Source organism: Ceratotherium simum, chromosome 21 (genome assembly GCF_057802395.1).
Source record: "Ceratotherium simum simum isolate JZ-2026a chromosome 21, ASM5780239v1, whole genome shotgun sequence".
Lineage (NCBI taxonomy): Eukaryota > Metazoa > Chordata > Mammalia > Perissodactyla > Rhinocerotidae > Ceratotherium > Ceratotherium simum.
In genome coordinates this window covers 50,840,198-50,862,361 of record NC_141920.1, presented here as the reverse complement: position 1 = coordinate 50,862,361, position 22,164 = coordinate 50,840,198, and the positions used below count along the sequence as shown (strand labels likewise).

The 22,164-nt window shown below is 45.2% G+C and overlaps 1 protein-coding gene across 13 annotated transcripts in view; it reads left to right on the top strand.

Annotated features, from left to right (window-relative positions):
• Positions 1 to 22,164, top strand: part of NINL (ninein like) — a 139,432-nt gene that overhangs the window by 52,219 nt on the left and 65,049 nt on the right. For 10 of the 13 annotated variants that reach the window (XM_087445740.1, XM_087445730.1, XM_087445732.1 and 7 more), the window contains 5 exons: positions 10,496 to 10,592; positions 15,890 to 16,059; positions 17,859 to 17,925; positions 20,537 to 20,727; positions 21,538 to 21,690. In XM_087445740.1, the coding sequence (XP_087301866.1) occupies positions 16,015 to 16,059; positions 17,859 to 17,925; positions 20,537 to 20,727; positions 21,538 to 21,690 (456 nt within the window). In that variant the 5' untranslated portion in view covers positions 10,496 to 10,592; positions 15,890 to 16,014. The remainder of the gene's footprint in view (positions 1 to 10,495; positions 10,593 to 15,889; positions 16,060 to 17,858; positions 17,926 to 20,536; positions 20,728 to 21,537; positions 21,691 to 22,164) is intronic. The other 3 variants (XM_087445739.1, XM_087445737.1, XM_087445735.1) reach the window with 1 other exon arrangement.

Sequence of the window (22,164 nt, the reverse complement as noted above, 5' to 3'; positions counted from 1 at the left end):
CCGCCCCCGCCTCCCTGCATGCCGGACACTGCAGCTCAGCCAACCAGACCAGACCAAGTGACCACCCGATCTCAGTGAGCAGCCAGGGCAGAGAGCACGGAGCTCAGATTACACAGCCCTTAACCCCCACACGGTGCTGGCGGGTGGAAATTGCAACCAGAGATTTCCAGGATGAGGAAAAACAAAGCCAATACAGGAACCACAGTGCAAAGGTACGTGAAATCACCAGACCAGAGGGAAAATGACAAGCACCCAGAAACCAACCCTGAAGACACAGAAATCCATAACCTAAATGACAGAGATTTCAAAATAGCTATCATAAAAAACTCAACAAAATTCGAGATAACACAAACAATTCAACGAGATTAGGAGTTTCTTCACAAAAGAGATTGAAATCATAAAGAAAAACCAATCAGTAATGATGGAGATGAAGAACACAATGGAGGAGATAAAGGAGAATCTGGAATCTTTAAAGAACAGAGCTGACAACATGGAGGAAAGAATTAGCATTATAGAGGATAGGAATACAGATATGCTGCAGATGGAAGAGGAGAGTGAACTAAGACTAAAAACAAATGAAGAAAGTCTCCGAGAAATATCTGACTCTATTAGGAAATGTAACATAAGAATTATAGGTATTCCTGAGGGAGAAGAGGGAAAGAGGAACAGAGAGCCTACTCAAGGAAATAATAGCTGAGAATTTCCCAAATCTGGGGAAAGAGCAGGAAATACCAGTAAGCGAAGCCAATAGGTCGCCTAAATATGTCAACAGGCAAAGGCCCAATCCATGGCATATAGTGGTAAGGCTGGCTAAAGTCAGTGACAAAGAAACAATATTAAGGGCAGCTAGACAAAAACAAAAAATAACGTACAAAGGATCTCCCATCACGCTCTCAGCAGATTTCTCAACAGAAACTTTACAGGCTAGGAGAGACTGGAATGATATATTCAAAATACTGAAAGACAAAAACTTTCAGCCAAGAATAGTCTATCCAGCAAAAATATCCTTCAAATATGATGGAGAACTAGTAACTACTTACTGGTGACATTTGACGTGCCTCGTGGCTCTTCTGTTGATTTCTTCCTCTGTGACTTCTAGGGAAGCGTACACAGAGAGCACAGCTGCATGAGTGTTCCACACTGAGCACACGTGGGCAGCCAGCGCCTGAGTCGCTCCTCGCCTCCCCTTCCAGTCCCTCTGCCACCACAGGTCACCACTGTCCATAGGCTGACATCATAGATTTGCTTTTCCTGTTGCTGAACTTTATTTGAAGGGAAATATCCAGTACACGCTCAGTACATACTTTCTGGCTTCTTTACTTCAGGGTTAAGTCTGTGAGATATACTTACCTTGTTTCTGTCAGTGCTTTGGTTTTTTTCCATTGTTATATTTCATTATCTGACTATATCACAATTTATTTACCCATTCTACTTAAATACACATCTGGATCATTCTCACTATTCTTTAAATAAATTATTTTTCTGCTAAAAAAAGAATAAAAGTGAAAGAAAAACAATCACAAAATTAAACTAAAAGAGTTTAGCACCAGCATACTTAAAAACAATGGAATTCTAAAGGATGTGCTTCACATATATGGAAAATTATCCCAGAGGGTCAGAAATGCAAGAAGAAATGAAAAACAAAGTAGTAAATATTTGGGTATTCTAGATAAACTTTGACTGTATAAAGCAAAAAATAATATTTTGTGGGGGTTTAAAATAGTAGAGTTAAAATATATAAGAAAGGCATAAAAGTCAAGACTGGTAGATGGAATTAAAGTATTACACAGGCTTTGTATTGTCGTGGAAGAGAGTAAAAGTATTGATTAATAGTAAACTTTGATAAACTGAGGTAAATAATGAACTAATTTAATAGTAAACTTAGGTTAATAATAAACTAAGCTAAGGATGTGTATTATAATTTTTAGGATAAACAATGAGAGAATGGAAATAGACTATAAAAATTCTAAATTAATAAAGGGAAAAATGAAGTCCTAAAAAAGTCAGTAAATCCAAAGAGAGGAAAGAAAGGAGAAAAACAAGCAGGTCAAATTGAAAGCACAAAATGAAATAGTGGATTTAAGTCAACATATATCAGTAATTACATTAAATATAAATAGACAGTTTCAGTTAAAAGAAAGATTGTCAGATTAGAAAAAAATCCAGGGGAGGAAGTCAAGATGGCGGCGTAGGCAGAATCTGAACTCACCTCCTCCCACAGACACAGCCAATTTACAACTACTCGGGGAAAAATTACCCCTGAGATAGAACTGAAAACTGGATAAGAGCAACTCCTGCAACAACGGACAATCCTAACTGAGGTGGAAGAGGCAGAAACTCCCTTCTGGAGAGAAAAACGCTGGCTTCACAAGCCGGCAGCATCACGGCCGCCTGGGAGCAGCCCACAGGTACGCAGCCCTCCCTGGAGGTGTGGGGCCCTGAGCCGGGTAGCGCCCCCGCTGTGGGCATTTTGTGGATGCAGCACAATCAAGACGAGTGGCATAGTATCTGACTTTGCCTGCTACTAAAACATTGGGGAGTACCCCCAGAAAAGCTGGTTCACAAAGAAATTAAAACCGGCTCTTAAATGGCCCATGCGCAAACTCACCCATTTCAGAAAGCAGCCTAAAATCACCAGAAAGAAAGGTGCACAGTGCTTTGGTGAAAAGAGACTCACCTGATAGGCCCTGTGTGCATCTCAGTGAGAGGTGAGACCTCTCCAGAGACTGGGACATTGGCGGCGGCCATTGTGGCCTGGTGTGCGCGTGCTGACACAGATGCCATTGGAGTTTTCCCTGGGGCCTGCTAGCCCAGGGTCTGCCCCACCCACTAGAGCACCAACTTAATTCAGCTCAGCCAGGGCAGGCAGCCCCCCCTAGAGAATGGCCCCACCAAACAACAAGCCCTCAGGCAACGTGTGGGCCTGCATAGATTGGTGACTGGATTCTCTGCAGCCTGGCAACTGAGCCGACTTCAGTGGGGCAGGGCGTGCACAAGGAGCGGGTGGAGAGTGTGGGGCAGTGGTGGAGTGTGTGGGGCTCCCACCATGTAGAGACTGGGTCTGCTTCAGGAGGTCAGGGCACGCTCACGGTACAGGACTGTGTTGACTGTGTGTGTGGACCTGTGGGTGGCATGGCTTGTCAGCTGCAGAAGACTTGTGCTTCTCAAAGACCCACATAAGAGGTTTGCCCCACCTTCCAAAGCCTGAAACAATTGGGTGCTCCCGTGCCTGAGGCCAGCCACACCCAGCTGCAATCCTCAGAGAGCTGACAAGTGACCTAAAGGCTGGAGGCTTGTAGCAATTGTAAGGCCCTGAGCCTAACAACCTGCCACACTGGAGCACTCCTGCCACTCACTGAAAAGAAATACTGCAACACAATGCAAATGTGGTATTAGAACTTCCAGCCAACTGTGCTGGGGCTCCCCACACCTGATAAAGAGACTGAAGGGCCCACAACAACTAGAAGCAGGTGAGCATTACAACAGCTGCCCAAGAGCATAACTGGGCCTCCCTGGGCGCCTATAGGGGGAGCAAACAGGCCACAACAGAAGGACACACGTAGCCCACATAGGGGTCACCCCTGGAACATTGAGAACTGATGGAAGCACACGGCAGGACTGCTAAGCCATCACTTACATAAGGTCACCTATCCAAGAGCAGGAGACCTAGCTGATCTACCTAATATGTAGTCACAAGCACAGGGAAAGAGGCAAAATGAGGAGGCAAAGGAATACATTCCAAGTAAGGGAACAGGACAAAACCCCAGAAAAGGAACTAAGTGAAACAGAAATGAGCAATCTATCTGACAGTTCAAACAAAGAGTGTTAAGGATGCTCACTGATCTGGGGAGAAGAATAGATGAACTCAGTGAGAATGTCAACAAAGAAATGGAAGATATAAAAAAGAACCAATCAGAAATGAATAATACAATACTGGAAATGAAAAATTCACTAGAGGGACTCAAAAGCAAAGTAGAGGATACAGAAGAATGGATCTGTGAGCTGGACGAAAGACTAGAAGAAATTACCCAAGCTGAACAGATAAAAGAGAAAAGAATTAAAAAGAGTGAGGACAGTCTAAGGGACATCTGGGACAACATCAAGCACACTAACATCCGTGTTATAGGTGTCCCGGAAGGAGAAGAGCGAGACAAAGGGGCAGAGAATCTATTTCAAGAAATAATAGATGAGGGCCGGCCCTGTGGCTTGGTGGTTAAGTGCGCGCGCTGCGATGCTGGCGGCCCGGGTTCGGGTCCCGGGTGCGCATCGAGGCACCACTTCTCTGTTCATCCTGAGGCCGAGTCCCACATACAGCAACTAGAAGGATGTGCAGCTACGACACACAACTATCCACTGGGGCTTTGGGGGGAAAAAATAAAATAAATAAAATCTTTAAAAAAAAAAAAAAAAAGAAATAATAGATGAAAATTTCCCGAACCTGAGGAAGGAAACAGACATCCAGGTACAGGAAGCACAGAGAGCCCCAAACAAGATAAACCCAAAGAGGCCCACACCAAAACACATCATAATCAAAATGTCCAGAATTAAAAATAAAGAGAGAATCCTAAAAGCCGCAAGAGAAAGTCAAGTTACATACAAAGGAAACCCCATAAGGCTATCAGCTGACTTCTCAGCAGAAACCTTACAGGCTAGAAGAGAATGGCATCATATATTTAAAGTGCTAAAAGCAAAAAACTTACAGCCAAGAATACTCTAGCCAGCAAGGTTATCATTCAAAATGGAAGGAGAGATCAAAAATTTCCCAGACAAGCAAAAATTAAAGGAGTTTCTCACCAAGAAGCCAGTGCTACAAGATATGTTAAAGGGACTGATTTAAGGGGAAAAGAGAAGACCACAAATAGGAAAAATTATCTATTTCCATGATAAGAGGGAATGGATACAAATGCACAAAAAAAAGGTTAGATATGATATCAAAAACATAAAAGGAGGGAGGAGGAGAGTTAAAGAGTAGAGCTTTTAGACAGAGGTCAAACTAAAGAGACCATCAATTCTGTACAGAAAAAGGAAGGAACAGAGAAGGACTGCTAAAACACTGAGGAAAAAAAAAGTTAAAAAATGGCAGTAAGTACATACTTATCAGTAGCTACTTTAAACATCAATGGACTAAATGCTCCAATTAAAAGGCATAGGGTGGCTGATTGGATAAAAAAACAAGACCCGTATATATGCTGCATACAAGAGACACACTTCAGACCTAAAGACACTCACAAACTGAAAGTGAAGGGATGGAAAAAGATACTCCATGCAAATGGCAATGAAAAGAAAGCCGGGGTAGCGGTACTCATATCAGACCAAATAGACTTTAAAACAAAAACTGCAAAAAGAGACAAAGAAGGTCATTACATAATGATCAAGGGACCAATCCAACAAGAGGATATAACACTTGTAAATATCTATGCACCCAATGTAGGTGCACCTAAATATATAACACAATTATTAATAGACATAAAAACAGAAATAGACAGTAACACAATAATAGTAGGGGACTTTAACACTCCACTTACACCAACGGATAGATCATCCAAACAGAAGATTAATGGGGAAATATTGGCCTTAAATGATACACTAGAACAGATGGACCTAGCAGATATATACAGAGCATTCCATCCAAAAACCGAAGAATACACGTTCTTTTCAAATGCACATGAAACATTCTCCAGGATTGATCACATATTAGGCCACAAAACAAGTCTCCATAAATTTAAGAAGATTGAAATAATACCAAGCATCTTTCTGACCACAACAGTATGAAACTAGAAATCAACTATAGGAAGAAAATCAGAAAAGCCACAAATACGTGGAGATGAAACAAAATGCTACTGAACAACGGCCAGGTCAATGAAGAAATCAAAGAAGAAATCAAAAAATACCTGGAGACAAATGAAAATGAAAATACGACATGCCAGAATTTATGGGATACAGCAAAAGCAGTTCTAAGAGGGAAGGTTGTAGCAATACAGGCCTTATCTCAACAAACAAGAAAAATCTCAAATTAACAATCTCACAATGCACCTAAAGGAACTGGAAAAAGAAGAACAAACCAAGCCCAAAATCAGTAGAAGAAGGGAAATAATAAAAATCAGAGCAGCAATAAATGAAATAGAGACCAAAAAAGTAATAGAAAAAATTAATAAAACCAAGACCTGGTTCTTTGAAAAGATCAACAAAATTGACAAACCTTTAGCTAGACTCACCAAGAAAAAAAGAGAGAAGGCACAAATAAGTAAAATCAGAAATGAAAGAGGAGAAATTACAACAGACACCTCAGAAATACAAAACATTATAAGAGAATACTATGAAAAGCTATATACCAACCAATTCGACAATCTGGAAGAAATGGATAAATTCTTAGACTCATATAACCTTCCAAAATGGGATCAAGAAGAAGTAGAGAATTTGAATAGACCAATCACCAGTAAGGAGATCGAAACAGTAATCAAAAACCTCCCCCAAAATAAAAGTCCAGGACCAGATGGCTTCCCTGGTGAATTCTACCAAGCATTCAAAGAAGACTTAATACCTCTTCTTCTCAAACTCTTCCAAAAAATTGAGGAGGGCAGGAAGCTCCCTAACTCCTTTTATGAAGCCGACATTACCCTGATCCCAAAACCAGACAAGGACAACACAAAAAAAGAAAACTACAGGCCAATATCACTGATGAACATCGATGCAAAAATCCTCAACAAAATACTAGCAAATAGCTGTTATAACAGTAAGTTAAAAAGATTATACACCATGATCAAGTGGGATTTATTCCAGGTGTGCAGGGATGGTTTAACATTCGCAAATCAATCAATGTGATACACCACATTAATAAAATGAAGAATAAAAATCACATGATCATCTCAATAGATGCAGAGAAAGCATTTGACACGATGCAGCATGCATTTATGATAAAAACTCTGAATAGCATGGGTATAGAAGGAAAGTACCTCAACATAATAAAGACCATATATGAGAAACCCACAGCTAATATCATCCTCAATGGTGAAAAACTGAAAGCTATCTCTCTAAGAACAGGAACCAGACAAGGATGCCCACTCTCACCACTCCTGTTTAACATAGTACTGGAAGTCCTAGCCAGAGCAATCAGGCAAGAGAAAGAAATAAAAGGGATCCAAATTGGAAAGGAAGAAGTGAAACTGTCACTATTTGCAGATGACATGATTTTATATATAGAAAACCCTAAAGAATCCACCAGAAAACTTTTAGAAGTAATAAACGAATATGGTAAAGTTGCAGGATACAAAATCAACATACAAAAATCAGTTGCATTTCTATACACTAACAACGAAGTAGCAGAAAGAGAAATTAAGAATACCATCCCATTTACAATTGCAGCAAAAACAATAAAATACCTAGGAATAAACTTAACCAAAGAGGTGAAAGACCTGTACACGGAAAACTATAAAACATTGCTGAAAGAAATTGAAGAAGATACAAGAAATGGAAAGATATTCCGTGCTCTTGGATTGGAAGAATTAACATAGTTAAGATGTCCATACTTCCTAAAGCCATCTATAGATTCAATGCAATCCCTATCAAAGTTCCAACAACATTTTTCACAAAAATAGAACAAAGAATCCTAAAATTTATTTGGAACAACAAAAGACCCCGGATAAATGAAGGAATCCCGAGAAAAAAGAACAAAGCTGGAGGTATCACACTCCCTGATTTCAAAATATACTACAAAGCTATAGTAACCAAAACAGCATGGTACTGGCACAAAAACAGACACACAGATCAATGGAATAGAATCGAAAGCCCAGAAATAAACCCACACATCTATGGAAAGCTAATCTTTGACAAAGGAGCCAAGAACATACAATGGAGAAAAGAAAGTCTCTTCAACAAATGATGTTGGGAAAACTGAACTGCCACATGCAGCAAAATGAAAGTAGACCCTTACCTTACACCATACACAAAATTAACTCAAAATGGATTAAAGACTTGAATGTAAGACCTGAAACTATGAAACTTCTAGAAGAAAATATAGGCAGTACGCTCTTCGACATCCGTCTTAGCAACATATTTTCAAGCACCATGTCTGACCAGGCAAGAGAAACAATAGAAAAAATAAACAGATGGGACTACATCAAACTAAAAAGCTTCTGCACAGCAAAGGAATCCATCAACAAAACTAAAAGACAACCTAACAATTGGGAGAAGATATTCGCAAACCATACATCTGCTAAGGGCTTAATCTCCAAAATATACAAAGAACTGATGCATCTCAACAACAAAAAAACTAACAACCCAATTTAAAAATGGGCAAAAGACCTGAACAGACATTTCTCCAAAGAAGATATACAGATGGCCAACAGGCACATGAAAAGATGTTCATAATCATTAACTATCAGGGAAATGCAAATGAAAAGTACAATGAGATATCACCTCACACCCATCAGAATGGCTATAATTAACAAGACAGGAAACAACATGTGTTGGTGAGGATGTGGAGAGAAGGGAACTCTCATACACTGCTGGTGGGAGTGCAAACTGGTGCAGTCACTATGGAAAACAGTATGGAGATGCCTCAAAAAATCAAGGATAGAACTACCATATGATCCAGCTATTCCACTGCTGGGTATTCATCCAAAGAACTTGAAAACACCAATGCATAAAGATACATGCACCCCTGTGTACATTGCAGCGTTATTCACAATAGCCAAGACTTGGAAGCAACCTAATTGCCCATTAAGGGACGAATGGATAAAGAAGATGTGGTATATATACACAATGGAATACTACTCAGCCATAAGAAACGATGAAATCCATCCATTGGTGACAACATGGATGGACATTGAGGGCATTATGCAAAGTGAAATAAGTCAGAGGGAGAAGGTCAAATACCACATGATTTCCTTCATTAAGTAGTAGATAACAACAACAATAAACAAACACATAGGGACAGAGATTGGATTGGTGGTTACCAGAGGGGAAGAGGGGAGGGAGGAGGGCGAAATGGATAATTTGGCACATGTGTGTGGTGATGGGTTGTAATTAGTATTTGGGTGGTGAACGTGATGTAATCTATGCAGAAATAGAAGTATAATAATGTACACCTGAAATTTATACAATGTTATAAACCAATGTTACTGCAATAAACAAAAAAATAAAAAAATAATAATAAAAAATAAAGAAAAAGAAAAAAATCCAACTATATACTATTCATAAGAGATACATCTAAAATATAAAGATATAAAAAATTAACATTAAAGGTTTGGGAAAAGATATATCATGTAAATACTAATCAAAAGAAAGCTGGAGTTGTTTTTTGATACAAAAGAAAATGGTCTTTATGGAAAAAAGCATTAGTGAATAAAGAGAGTGAGCAATTTATAATCGTAAAAGATTCACTTCACCCAGAGGATTTAAATGCATATTCTATGACCCAGCAATCCCATTCTTAGGTATATACTCTAGAGAAACTCCTAAGGACACATATGCAACACTGTTCAAAGCAGTTTTTTTTAATTATCAAACACTGGAAACAATGGAAATATCCATCAGCAGGAGATTGGATTAATAAATTTTTACACAGTTACTTAACCGTGGAATACTATACAGCAGAGAAAAGCAATGAATTATGCATTGCTACTTAGAGGAATATTACAGAAGTAGTATTGAGTCTAAGAAGCAAGACATAAAAGAGTATATACATATGATTCTATTTACATCAAATTCAAAAAGAGGCAAAACTAAACCATAGTGTTTAGAGATGCAGACAAACAAGGTTTAAAAGCAAGGGCATTATTCTCATAAAAATCAGAGTAGTGGGGCAGGGAATTTAATCAGGATAGGGACCATGGCCTTCTGAGGTGCTAGAAGTACTGTTTCTTGATGCGATGGTGATAGCATGATGCTTTCTTTATGAAATTAATGTTTTATGGCCATCAGAGCTCTCTTTTCTGCACTATTTGTTTTTTTTTTTTAATATTACTTTTATTTTTTGTTGTTGGTGTTGAGGAAGATTAGCCCTGAGTGAACATCTGTTGCCAATCTTCATCTTTTTCTCCTTGAGGAAGACTAGCCCTGAGCTAACATCTATGCCAATCCTCTTCTATTTTGTATGTGGGATGCTGCCACAGCATGGCTGCCGAGTAGTGTAGGTCCGTGCCTGGGATCCGAACCCACGACCCTGGGCCACCAAAGCAGAACACATGGAACTTAACCACTACACTGTGGGGTCAGCCCCTGTTTGTTTTCTAATTATGTTGTCTGATTTACTTCTATAAAATTGTGTTAAGAGTTTTTTTGGTAACAGGTTTATGGTTCACCATTACTCTCCTTATTAGACTCTTCTGTTTTAAAAAATCTTGAGTATGTATTTGAAGAAATGAAATGAATGTTCTCAGTGCAAAAGGAAACAATGATATATTTCCATCTGAGAAAAAGAAACAAAAAGGCTGACATATTATGTATGTGATCTATTGAAAGTAACATTGACCTCTCTTTTCTTAAATTCATCTAGGTGAATTTTGAGGAATTTAAGGAAGGTTTCCTGGCAGTGTTGTCATCAGATGCTGGTGTTGGCCTCTCAGATGAAGGCAGTAGTTCCTTGGAATCAGGTAAGAGAATTTCCTCTTCTTGCCTTTAGTTGCTTTTCGTTATTTATCTGTTACCTTCTGGAATATTGATATTCTGATTGACGAACCCAGCAGGTCTGAGAACTAAATTCTAACCCCACTCTATCACTGCCAAGCTATGTCGACTGGGACAAAACATTTGGGTTTTTTCTTTTCTTTCCTTGTTTGTAAAACAGTGTTGTAAGGGAAAAACTCTATTGTTTTCCTTCCCACTGCGCACAGTACTTTCTGAATACTTCTGGCACGTCTGGTCAACAAAGGTGTGATAGTTTTTCTCACACCAGGCAATTTACTGGCACCAGCTGGGTGTCCTACAATTCAAGTCAGTTCTGACATGCTCTACCTGGAGATAGCATCAGATCCCGCAGGTTAAAAGTCTCAGTCCTGTGAGGCTGCCCCCACTTCAGATGCCAATCACAAATCCAGGTTATCACCTGAGCTTCTGACCAACCAGCTATAAATCAGAGGTTCCCAAGACCCACCCCCTCCTCGGGTTTGATTAGTTTGCTTGAGTGGCTCACAGAACTCAGGAAAACAGTGTAGTTACTAGATCACCGGTTTATTAGAAATTGATACACAGCCAGATGGAAGAGATGCACAGGGCAAGGTATGGGAAAGGGGTGGGGAGCTCCATGCTCTCTCCAGAGCACCACTCTCCCTGAATCTCCACGTGTTCACCAGCCTGGAAGCTCTCTGAACCCTGTCCTTTGGTTTTTTGTGGAGGCTTCATTACATAGACATGACATAAAATCACTGGTCATGGGTGATTGAACTCAATCTCCATCCCCTTTCCCCTCGCCACTCCCTGGAGGTCAGGAGGTGGGGCTGAAGGTTCTAACCCCCTAATCACATCGTTGGTTCTCCTGGCAACCAGCCCCCATCCTCAAGGGCTTTCCAAAAATCATCTCATTAACATAAACTCAGGTGTGGTTGCTCTTATCACTTACGAAATTCCAAGGGTTTTAGGTGCTCTGTGCCAGGGATGGGATGAAGACCAAATATGTATTTATTGTAAATCACAATATCATAAATGTCAAATAATATGGTGTGTTATCCTTATAGCATAGGGTGTTGACAAGATAAAACAGATGTGAAGGAGTTGGCGATTTCAAGAATTAAAAGTATAGTGCAGATATAAGGTGTCATCTAGACCTCTCAGGTTGGCAGAGCAGGTGGGACGCCGTCAGCCGGAGACAGACCTCAGTGTATCTTTTGTTTCAGACAATAAGGTTGTACTGTGCTAATATGACCTATGAGAGTCCTGTAACCGAAATGGGGCTGGTGGGACCAAAATAGCACTTCTAAGTGAAAGTGGCATCCTTGGGGGAAAGCCACTTGGCTTTGGTAACGGTCAGGAGGTAGAGAGAGAGTTTTGGAGGGAGGTCTGCTTAGGGGCGTGTAGATTGTGGGGTGAGAGTTGGAAGGTGGTGACGAACACGCTTGTTGGTTGTGCCTGCTCCATCGGGCCTCAGGCTGAATGGCAGTCACCTGATGTGCTTTGGACTGATGGTACCACCTCTGATGAGTGTCAGGAGGGTGAATGAAATGAGAGTGGGTCCTTTCCCTTTTCCCTCTTCCACGGGGCCGCACATTTGAGGATGGTGGTGGTGGTATGGATTAGCGGACTGAGGAGGGAGCTTTGTTCCTTGTGCCCGGCAGCAGGCCCCTGCCACTGCGGGGCCTTGGTCAGGTGCAGGTGCCTGATGGTGGGATACAGGGATAGTGTGGGAGGGGCACAGGGTGGGGGAACAAAGTGGAAAGGGATGAGGACTCACATCCAGTGTCTTCCGTAGGCCAGGCTCTGAGCTTTATGTACATTTTATACAGACCTCGTTTAACCCTCGAAGTCCTGTGGCAATATCATACCCATTATTCAGGTGAAGAACCCGAGGCCTGAGGTGTGAAGGGATTTGTCCAAGATCCACAGCTAGTAAGTTGGGGCCATGATTCAAGCCCAGGTTTTTCAGCTTTAAGCACTGGGCTCTTGTCTGCAGACCGTTGCCAGAACCTGCTTCTTCCGCCAAGTGCTGATGGTCGGCCCCCCTTCCACCTCCTCCTGCTGGTTGCAGAGACACCTGGGTACAGTGTAAAGAGCCCCAAAGTGGGAGGAGAAGACCTGGGTTAGAGTCAGCCTCCCAGCAGCCGTGTGCGTGACGCTCGGGGAGTCCTTGGTTGCTGTCTCACAGTTGTCTTCTTTAGGATGTGAAGAAGGCCACTTGTCTTTCCTAACTCACAGGATTTTGGAAGTTATGGTGTGATCATGGATATAGATGTGTCTTAAGAAAGGAGAGTGCCTGGTGTCACTGCGTTGTGCGTTCCCCTCCCCATGCTGGAGAACATGTGGCGCTTCTAAGCTTAGAACTGTACTATCTGGGGAACATGTTCTCGGTTCCTCCAAAGAGACAACAAGCTATTTTAGGATTTGTGCTTTTCTCACCGATTCCAGTTTTGTTTTGTTTTGTTTTTTCTTTCGGATTTCAAAGCTTTCCTCGATTAACCGGTCACATGCTCAGCCTGAGACATCTCCTCTCCTGCGAGTGGACAGGATTCATCCCAGTGTCAGTGTCCAAGCTCCCGTCCGCAGAGGCTGGGCCCCCACTGCTTGCATTGGTGGTCCTGTAGCCATGGGGTGCCTCAAGAGTCAAAGCGAGCCCCGCCTGGGCCTCCAGGATTGTGTTCATTTCAGCTTCCCACCGCTGCCTCACCGTCCCTGTCCCACCGGCCTGCCTGCCTGTCCCCTGTCCGCCAGGCCTGGGCCTTGGTTCCTCCTTCCTCAGGCCCCTTCTGTCCCTGCTGCTTCAGGGCTCTGAGCCTTGTGTGCCTCCCCCGCTCCATTTGTGGCATCACTCACTCCCTGCTTTCTGATCTGTTTGCCACCATCTCCCACTGTGATCGGTAAAACATGCTTTTGATCCTGCAAGAATAGACATGTCGTCGTGGGACCAAATGCCCTGGACTTTGAAGAATATCTGCTTCCTGGTCCTTCTGCTCCTTTCATGAAAGGCCATTGTTGAATATATAACCAAATGTATTTGAATCTTTAGACTTGGTTACTCTTTTCTTATAAATAAATATGCACACCAAGAAGACACAGCCAGGTGTCCAGAGTTTGAGATGGCGGGTGTACTGTCCACTAGGGCCACCGAGGGGCCTTGTCAGGCACTGTCATCTTGTGCCTGCGACCCTCTGGGGTGGGGATAGGGGACTGGCCTGTGCCCACACTGAAAACATGCTAGGCCTGGGTGACTTACCGTCCTTCCCTCTCCAGGGGGGTATGACTCCTGTGATTCTGTGGGTAGTGGAAAGCTGCCCCATTCGTTTTCACCGTCATTCCTCTGCCTTTCTTGTTTCTGTTGTGACTTGCCTCAGGGACACTCTTTTCTAGAGTAGCATTTCTCTCTGTTGGAGGCAGGGAGGTGATATCTGGACTCTTCTTATGAGAACATTGGAGAATATTATGAAAAAGTCATATGTTTTTCTGGGCAGCTCTGTCCTCTAAGGAAAGTGCTGACTGGCTGGCAGTGATGAAGAAGTGGGGCCAGCATCAGGACAGGGGTGGGACTTGAGACATGGCCTGGGAGTGAACTGAGGAGGGGAAGTGGAAGGAAGCAAAATCAAGCCTGGGAAGGAGGAACACGTGCTGGTTGTAGGATCTCCAGGTGTGCCAACGAGCCAGCTGAGCCCCAGGAAGTGGCCACCGGTGGAGGCGTGGGGGCCAGGGCTCTGCTTCTGCGGGGTCTGATGGCTCGGGGGGCATGCCAGGGCTCACCTCTGACTTTCCTGTTACCTGGTTTCCCAAGTGTGCTACAGCTTCCCACTTGCCACCTGACATGAATTTCCTCTTCCTACACCAGCTCAGAGTGGAAAGAGGAGGATCTCCCCACCCACAGTAACCAGCCAGCAGCCTCTCTGAAGAGCCTTTACTCATTGGTTCATCGTTCACCCTTTCGGCAGCTCTCTGTTGGAGCCTTTCTCCATGTTTGTAGTTCACCCCTTCTCAACTCACAGATTCTCCTGTTTTCTCTCTGCTGACTTGGACACTTTGCCTTCCGTTCAATATGTCCCATGAGCTCTGTCACATGGTGAGAGTTTGCTGGACCAGGCCTGTCGATGCCTGTTGTCTCAGGTGATTGGTAGTGGTGCCCATGATGACTTCAGAGTGTCCCAGTAGGGTAGGAAATTATATAGTCATCCTGCATATTGTTAGCTGCCTTAAATGTCACGCTGTCATTTCACATTCTGCATGTCCCTTGTGGAACTCAGCATCCTCCTCTCTGAAACTCCTACCTCATCCCCGGTTTCTGTCTGTCACTGGCATCACCATTCTTCTGGTCAGCCAGACTGGATCCAGCCTCCTCTAGTGGTCCCAAGGTCAGGGGCTGTGGACCAGCTGTTTGGGGCATGGAGGAAAGAAATTAGGTGGTACTTGGCCTTAGGGAGTGTGATATTTTATGGGGTGAAGCCCAAGACACATCTGCAATGAAATGCTCCTTAGTAGTGCATGGCCTGGCCTCATTGGGCCCTGTTCCTTTCTCTCCAACTGGCCCGTTCTGGTTGCTCCCTGTGTCCATCCTGGCCGCTGCCCATGCTGCCTTCCCCTATCTCTCTCCTGCCTGCCTAGGATTCCACACAGAGTCAGCATCATTTCTTCTCTGCCTGAGGTTTTCAGCTGCTCTATGCAGACATGGACAGGTAAGGTGGGAAGAAGGAAGTGCAAGAGATTGTTAGGGCTTAGGGGATTCTCATGAATCCCAGAACTGAGGTCTGCGCCTGCCCCTGCTCCAGACTTGAGAGCAGTGGGAGTCTGAGTCTCTCTAGCTGTGTCTGAGGTCCACACCTGCCTGGACCCTCCATCCCATTGAGGTGGGGTCCTGGAGTGAGCACAGTGGGAGGTGACCTTCCAGTCTCTAGAGCAGTATATTCTTGGATTCTTGGAGAGTTTTTTTCTTTGCGTAAAAAGCTAGATTTTGTGTTAGTTTTTTATTGCACGAACAAAAGCAAAATATGCTTGAAAAAATTTAAACAGCACGTAGAATTTGGAGTGGAAAGTCCCATCTCCCAGCCTGGCTTTCTCAGCTCGCCACCCAGGGAGTAGGGTGACCACTGGTAACCACTCCCTCTGTTCCTGCAGATGTTTTCTGTGCGCATACAAGTGCACGTCGCCAAAGAGACACTCTGCATCAGAACGTGCACCTTCTTAAAGGGCATCTCCATGGCATGCATGGGCCCAGAGGCTGCTTTAAAGGCCACCCCCATCAAACCTCCCATTTTCTTTCCAGCTGCCTCCCATGCTGTGCCACCAAAGTATGTGAGTGGCTCTAAGTGGTACGGCCGTTGGAGCCTGCCTGAGCTGTGTGACTCTGCGGCCAGAGCCAAATGTTTACCAGAACAAGCCAGGGCCACCATGAGAAGCCAGCTCCGACGCTCTGCATCTCTGGAAAGTGTGGAGGTGGGTTGAATCCTCTCTTCCTCACCCCAGGCTGCCCAGTATCAGGGGAATAACTTTGCGCTTAGTCAGTGCTCATGGGACGTGACTATGGGTGTGAGGAGGGGATGGGCATTCCTGGGCATCTTGTTGCCAGAAGTGTGGGTGCACTTTGGAGAATGACATTTTGTTTTCAAGTGTCTCCTGGTCTCATTGGTAATTCTGGCTGCAGAATGTGTTCCATTAGACATTGGGCAGTGGAGAATTTCTACACACATTCCTGCTCTTCTTCCACTTCTTCCCCGGTGCTGCAAGGAGGCTGTCCTAACGGCCACTAGAGTGAAATGTTCGTTGGCCGAGGGTGGGAAAGGGCAGCTGCCTCTCTGATGCAGCTACGAGGTTAGGAATTGGATGTTCCAAGCCCACAGGCCCTCCTGCTTTGAACACTTACACTTAGGGTATTTGGTGGCCCACACATTCACGACTCAGGGAGTATGTGTCAGATGCCTCCTAGGGCCTTGAGAGTAGATTCTGGCCCCCAGTCTCCCTGAGCTGTTCCCTGACCAGGAGATAGGCTGCTTGGGCCTCGCAGCCTTCATGTCAAGAAGTGTATCCACGAGGCAGATACATAGCCTGCGAGTTACTTGTGGACTCGTTAGACCTGTTTTTAAAGCTTTCCAAAGGTTCCTAGGTCCTGCTGTCTGTGATGTGCCCTTTGTCAGATGGGGCTCTCTGGGGACTTATCTTTAATAAGACAGCTCTGGGCCCCCAATTTAATTTGTTTATATTTTCAACATTTGTGGAGGCAAACAGGAAAAACGAGCAAATACATATTTAAATCCTAGAGATTCTTCTCTGAGGGATGTGCTCCACCTGGGCAACACCAACACATCCCAGACATTCGCTTTTTATTCTCTTTTTAAATTTGGCCCTTGGGGATGGAGGGCTCAGTGAGTCTGCTCCATCTCTGTGCTGCCGTTCTGCTTCTTGAAACCATCTGTGATCCCCAGAACTAGAACATGGGGAATGCTGCCTTAGGGTTGTCAGTTGGGTTGAATGCATTAGAAAAATGGGACATCCCACCAGCTCACAGATTCCCACCTCAGTGCAGTGCTGGCTCTGAGGAATGCCGAGTCTTGGTGAACCTGGCATTCCTTCCACAGTCAGTCCTAGGACGCACAGCACTGTCAGACACAGACTTGGACCTTGTGGTCAGCTGACTTGGTCACGAAAACCTGAGGTTGTTACTTGAGTCAGGTGTTTCTTGGTGGCCCAATCCCTTTGGGGTTAGCTTCAAATGGCACTGAGGTGTCAGGTGCTTGCTACACACCGTGCTGTCCCCAGAGCTCCTGGAGGGACAGAGAGACCTGCTCTCTCTCCAGCTGCTTGCTGAACTGATGTGGGTGATGAGGACGGGGTGCAGGGAGGCGGCTACGTTCACGCCTCAGAGCCTGTCTGGTGCTGGAGCCTTGACCAGGCTCCAGGGCCCTCCTCTTGAAGAGCGGCTGGTTTGGGGAGTGTTCTTCTCTCCTGTTAGGGTGTGCCTGCTTGATTGTGCTTTCATTGTGAACTACGATGATTTTTAGTTTATGTTGAGGAGCCCCGTGTCTGTGAGATGGAGCTGGTCTGGGCTGGGACCTCACGCCCTGGCTGTGAAGGCCTCCTACAGGGGTGGGCTTTATTCGGAGGAGTTGCATCTCACCAAGCTGTTGGTCCTCTTCCTCAGTCACCCCTACCCGGCCCCCTTAACACACCGTTCTGTTTGTTCTTGGTGCTCTGTCCACTGGGGGATTCATGTTCTTCTCTTTTTGGTTTTTCCGCAGAGCCTTAAGTCAGATGAAGAAGCTGAAAGTGCTAAAGAACCTCAGAATGAGTTGTTTGAAGCACAAGGTAAAGCCACGGCCTCCTGTTTGGTGCTGTCTGCCTTTGACCAGTGCTTTGAAAGCTCCAGGAGCTGGGTCGTTATACAGTGAGCCAGCCAAATATAATTTCCTGGGAAGAGTGCAGGGTGGGTGGTGTCCCTGGTGGGCCCCTTCTCCAAAGGGTGGTCCCAGGTGTGAGGCTGTCACTTGGTCCTCAGCATCCCCTGAGGTCAGACCCTCGGAGAGAGGCTGCTGGCTAAAGCAGCAGTGTGGTTCTGCCACGATTCACAGTCTGCAAGGACCAGTGTGATCCCGGCTGGCAGGCAAGGCCCTGGGGTCTCAGACCCGTTGCTCCCAGGGCCCACCCTGATGCACCTGTCCTGGGCACAGCCTCTCCCCTGCTGTGGGCAAGCAGCCTTGGCACCCACCAGGGACCCTGTCTGTGCCCCAAATAGACTGTAAGACGTGGTCCTGGTCCCCAGGAGCCTTACAGTAGCAACCAGTAGGCAGCAGCAGGTGTACTTAAAAGCAAATTGCAGTGCATCGGCACGTGGGTCTGTGGGTGCCTTAAAGATGCTTCCACGAGGCTGTCATAGGGCAGAAAGTGCAGAAATTTGGCTTGGAGATGGAGAAGCCAGAGTTGACCTTGACTTTCTGCTAAAGTAAAAATTCAGCAGCTGGATCTGAGCACTCGGGCCATTGTTCAAAGTTTACCTCGGTGGATGTCAAGGGAGCTGACCTGGGTGTCCACCTGTGCTGCCAGACAAAGCAGACAGACCCCTTTGTTTCAGGAAGAGCAAACAAGCCATCACGTCTTAATTTCCTTGGACTCCGAGTCTCGGGTGGCGAAAGGAAGGGCTCCCGGGGGGGAGGTTATTCACGGAGCGATGTCGGTGCTTTCTGCCTGGAGGACAGGTTGGCTTCTTCCCAGCATTGAACAGGAACCGTTTTATCCAGGTTATAACTGACAGTAGTGCATGCTCATGTCAAACCTCAAAGGATTTATTTACCTTCTTTGCCATCCCTGAGAAATAAGCCCCAGTGTCAGAATTGCTTTTACATTTTAACTTAGGAATTTCATTTCTAAGCAAATGAAATTTACTTAATTTTACTTTTAATGTAATTAAAATATCCATTCTAAGCTGGAAGGGATCTCGGAGGTGGCCCTTTCCTGGCATTTTCCTCAACCCACCCTTCGGCGTCATTCATGAGCACGCAGGCCTGGCTTTCCCTGGGCTTAGTGGGAAAAGTGGTTTTCTGATTATTAGTTGGGTTATCAAAGTAATTAATGCCAAGGCGGTTCATCTACCAGAAAGATCCAGACCACTGACATAGAACCCAAGTCATTTCAGGTCTGAATTAGGTGGAAGCGACCCTCTCTGTGCTGGGTGGGTGGTGTGGACTGGATGTGGAGGGGATGTCTAGTTTGAAGCATAGCTCATCTGTGCATTGTTTCTCACTGTCAGCCCCAACATCTGTCCTCTTCCAGTTGTTTCTCTGGCAAAGCTTCAGAAACATCAATAAGCCAACTGGCTAAAGTGGAAAAGTTATGAAAATCGGCCATCTGTCACCCAAACCCACTGATGAGTCTTTGTATCTCAGAGTTACCTGTGCCTCTTGATGTAAGGCGGTATGGAGTATACAGCCCCACTTGTGGAGAGTTTTTGCCAAAAAAAAACTAAAAAGAAAAAACTGAGCCTGAATCCAAACTAGCCTTTGATGCTAACTTCAGATTTACAGGAAATATTAGGGATAGAGGAACAAGTGACGTGACACCACAAGGAGGCAGACAAACAAATCCTGGACAGGGCACATTCTGCAGAACAGCTGATCAGTGTCTTAGACAAGGCGGTGCTGGGCGGGGCAGGAGAGGGGCTTGTGATCGAAAGACTTAGAAGAAATGACAACCAAGTACACTGGGTCAGGGGACAGTTCTGTTTTGATGCTGATTCAAACGAATCAACTGTAAGAAGACTTTCTGAGACAGTTGGGAGATTACTGTTGATTTGTTAGGTGTGATAGTAATATTGTGATTTTGTAAGAAAATGTCCGTATTTTTTAGAAAGACATACCAAATATGTAGGGGTGGAAACTTGAGATCTGGGATTTGCTTTCAAATGCTTCAGCAATCACAAAAAGGGGATAGATGAGACCAGGGTGACAAAGTCCTGATCGTCGCCCAGCCTGAGTGACAGGTGCGTGGGGGCTCCCTGGATGGTGCTCTTTGCTTTGGGTAGGTTTGAAAAGCTTATAAAAATTAGTTTAAAAAAAAACTGATCTTTTTATTGTAAAGACAGATAATGCAGCCCTCTTTATGTGCTTTGAATGGTGTGACTTTAGTAGGTTTTCTTCAGAAAATGCTTTCCCCATGTGGAGCAGAGATTTCTCCCTGACATCTTATTATGAAAATTTGCAGAAGTTTCATAGAATGAAGTTGAAAGAACTGTGCTGTGAACACCCATGTACCCATTACCTAGATTCCGGCTTTGATGCTTTGATATTCATGTGTGTCCCTCTGTCCGTCCCTCTATCTGTCCATCAGTCCATCTGATTTCAGAGTAAATTACTGGCATTGGTGTGTTTCCCCCAGGCGCTTCCACCTGGAGCACTGCGTTTACCTATCACTCCTCCTGCTTTAGGCCAGCTGCCAACCTGGGGTTCCAGGGTCTTCAGGAACCCTCAGAAGTCCTGCAGCCCCTCCTTTGACACCCCCGAGAGCCAGGTCCGGGGCATCTGGGAAGAGCTAGGTGTCGGCAGCAGCGGCCACCTCAACGAGCAGGAGCTGGCTCTGGTCTGCCAGACCATTGGGCTCCAGGGACTTGAGAAGGCGGTAAGACAGGAGCCGGGATGGACCACCCTGAATAGCTTGTTGTTTGTAATGATCATAGTTGGTGTTGGGTCTGGGAAATCCCTACACCCTTCAGACACTGATTCAATTGTATCCTTTCTGGTCTAAAATCCTTTGACAACTCCCAGTGCTTCTGCTGAAGTCTGCACCCTCACAGGTTCATTTCTGACCACACATGGCCCCAGCCTCGCCAACTTCTAAGCACCTTCACTCAGGATCCTTCCTTTGCCTGGAAGGCCCTTTCCCCCTTCCTGCACAGCCCAGTTCTACGGCCCAGTTTTACTGCCCAGCCCAAATATGATGCCCTTAGAGCCTGGCTACACTCCCCAACAGCTGTATTCACCCCCCTTTCCTCTTTCTTAGGCAGAGGGGCAGGTAGTGGTGCTGGGGCAGGCCCAACCTTGCTAAAGTCTTTCTCAGCCGTGCCACTCTTGCTAGACCCTGAACCACTGGCGGCCCAGGCCATGCTTTGTGTGTACATCTTCTTCCCATAGTCCAGCAAGTTCCTGGCACAGTGGACACTGAATGGGTGTTTGTGGGATTTAGGAAGTTCAGGTGGTGCCCATTCACAGCAGGATAGAAACTGACCAAGCGTGTAGATTTCACAAGCTAGCACTGGAGAGGCCAGGTGTGACCCAGACAGTTTGAGTTTGGATAAGGGCCAGCAAACTGCCCTACTTGGGGAAGGGGTGGGGAGCAGCGGGGGTGGGTAGGCGGGCCTGGGTGACAGTGCCCGCATGCAGCTGCTTGTGGGTGGAGCCTCTGAGCAGAGGTGTGGTGTCTTTTGTTTAGGAACTCGAAGACCTATTTAACAAACTGGATCAAGACGGAGACGGCAGAGTGAGTCTTGAGGAATTCCAGCTTGGCCTGTTCAATTATGGGCCCACTTCACTTCTGGAACCTTCCACTCCTGTCAAACCGAGCAGGTCCTGGTCTCATTACCAGGTAAAATGGGACAATTAAATCTTGAGCCACAGCAGTAACTGCTGTCACTCTTTGGCCTCCAGCATCTTTCGCAGACCTGACCCCTCTGCCTGTGTCACCACAATGAGCTGCCCAGAAGTTGGTCCAGGCGTGTACATGCACATGTGTAAGTGGGAGGCCATGTGACTTAGACTCTAGAACTACACATACCTTGGAACTGATCTGGCATTGCTCCTCCTTAGCTGTGTGTCACTGGGTGAGTTACTCGCCTTCTCTGAGCCTCAGGCTCCTCATCTGTAAGAAGTGGGCACACCTCATAGGGGTTTTATGAGCGTTCCATGGTGGGTCCTCGATATGTCTCCTCCCCATCGTGGTGCAGGGAGAGCAGTGTTTACTGAATGAGTCCATTCCTTCCCTAGAATTAGCCCTCCGGGTGCTCCTTAACCCGGCTCTCCCTGTCCCATATTCCTGAATTTTATCTCTCGTACAAATACC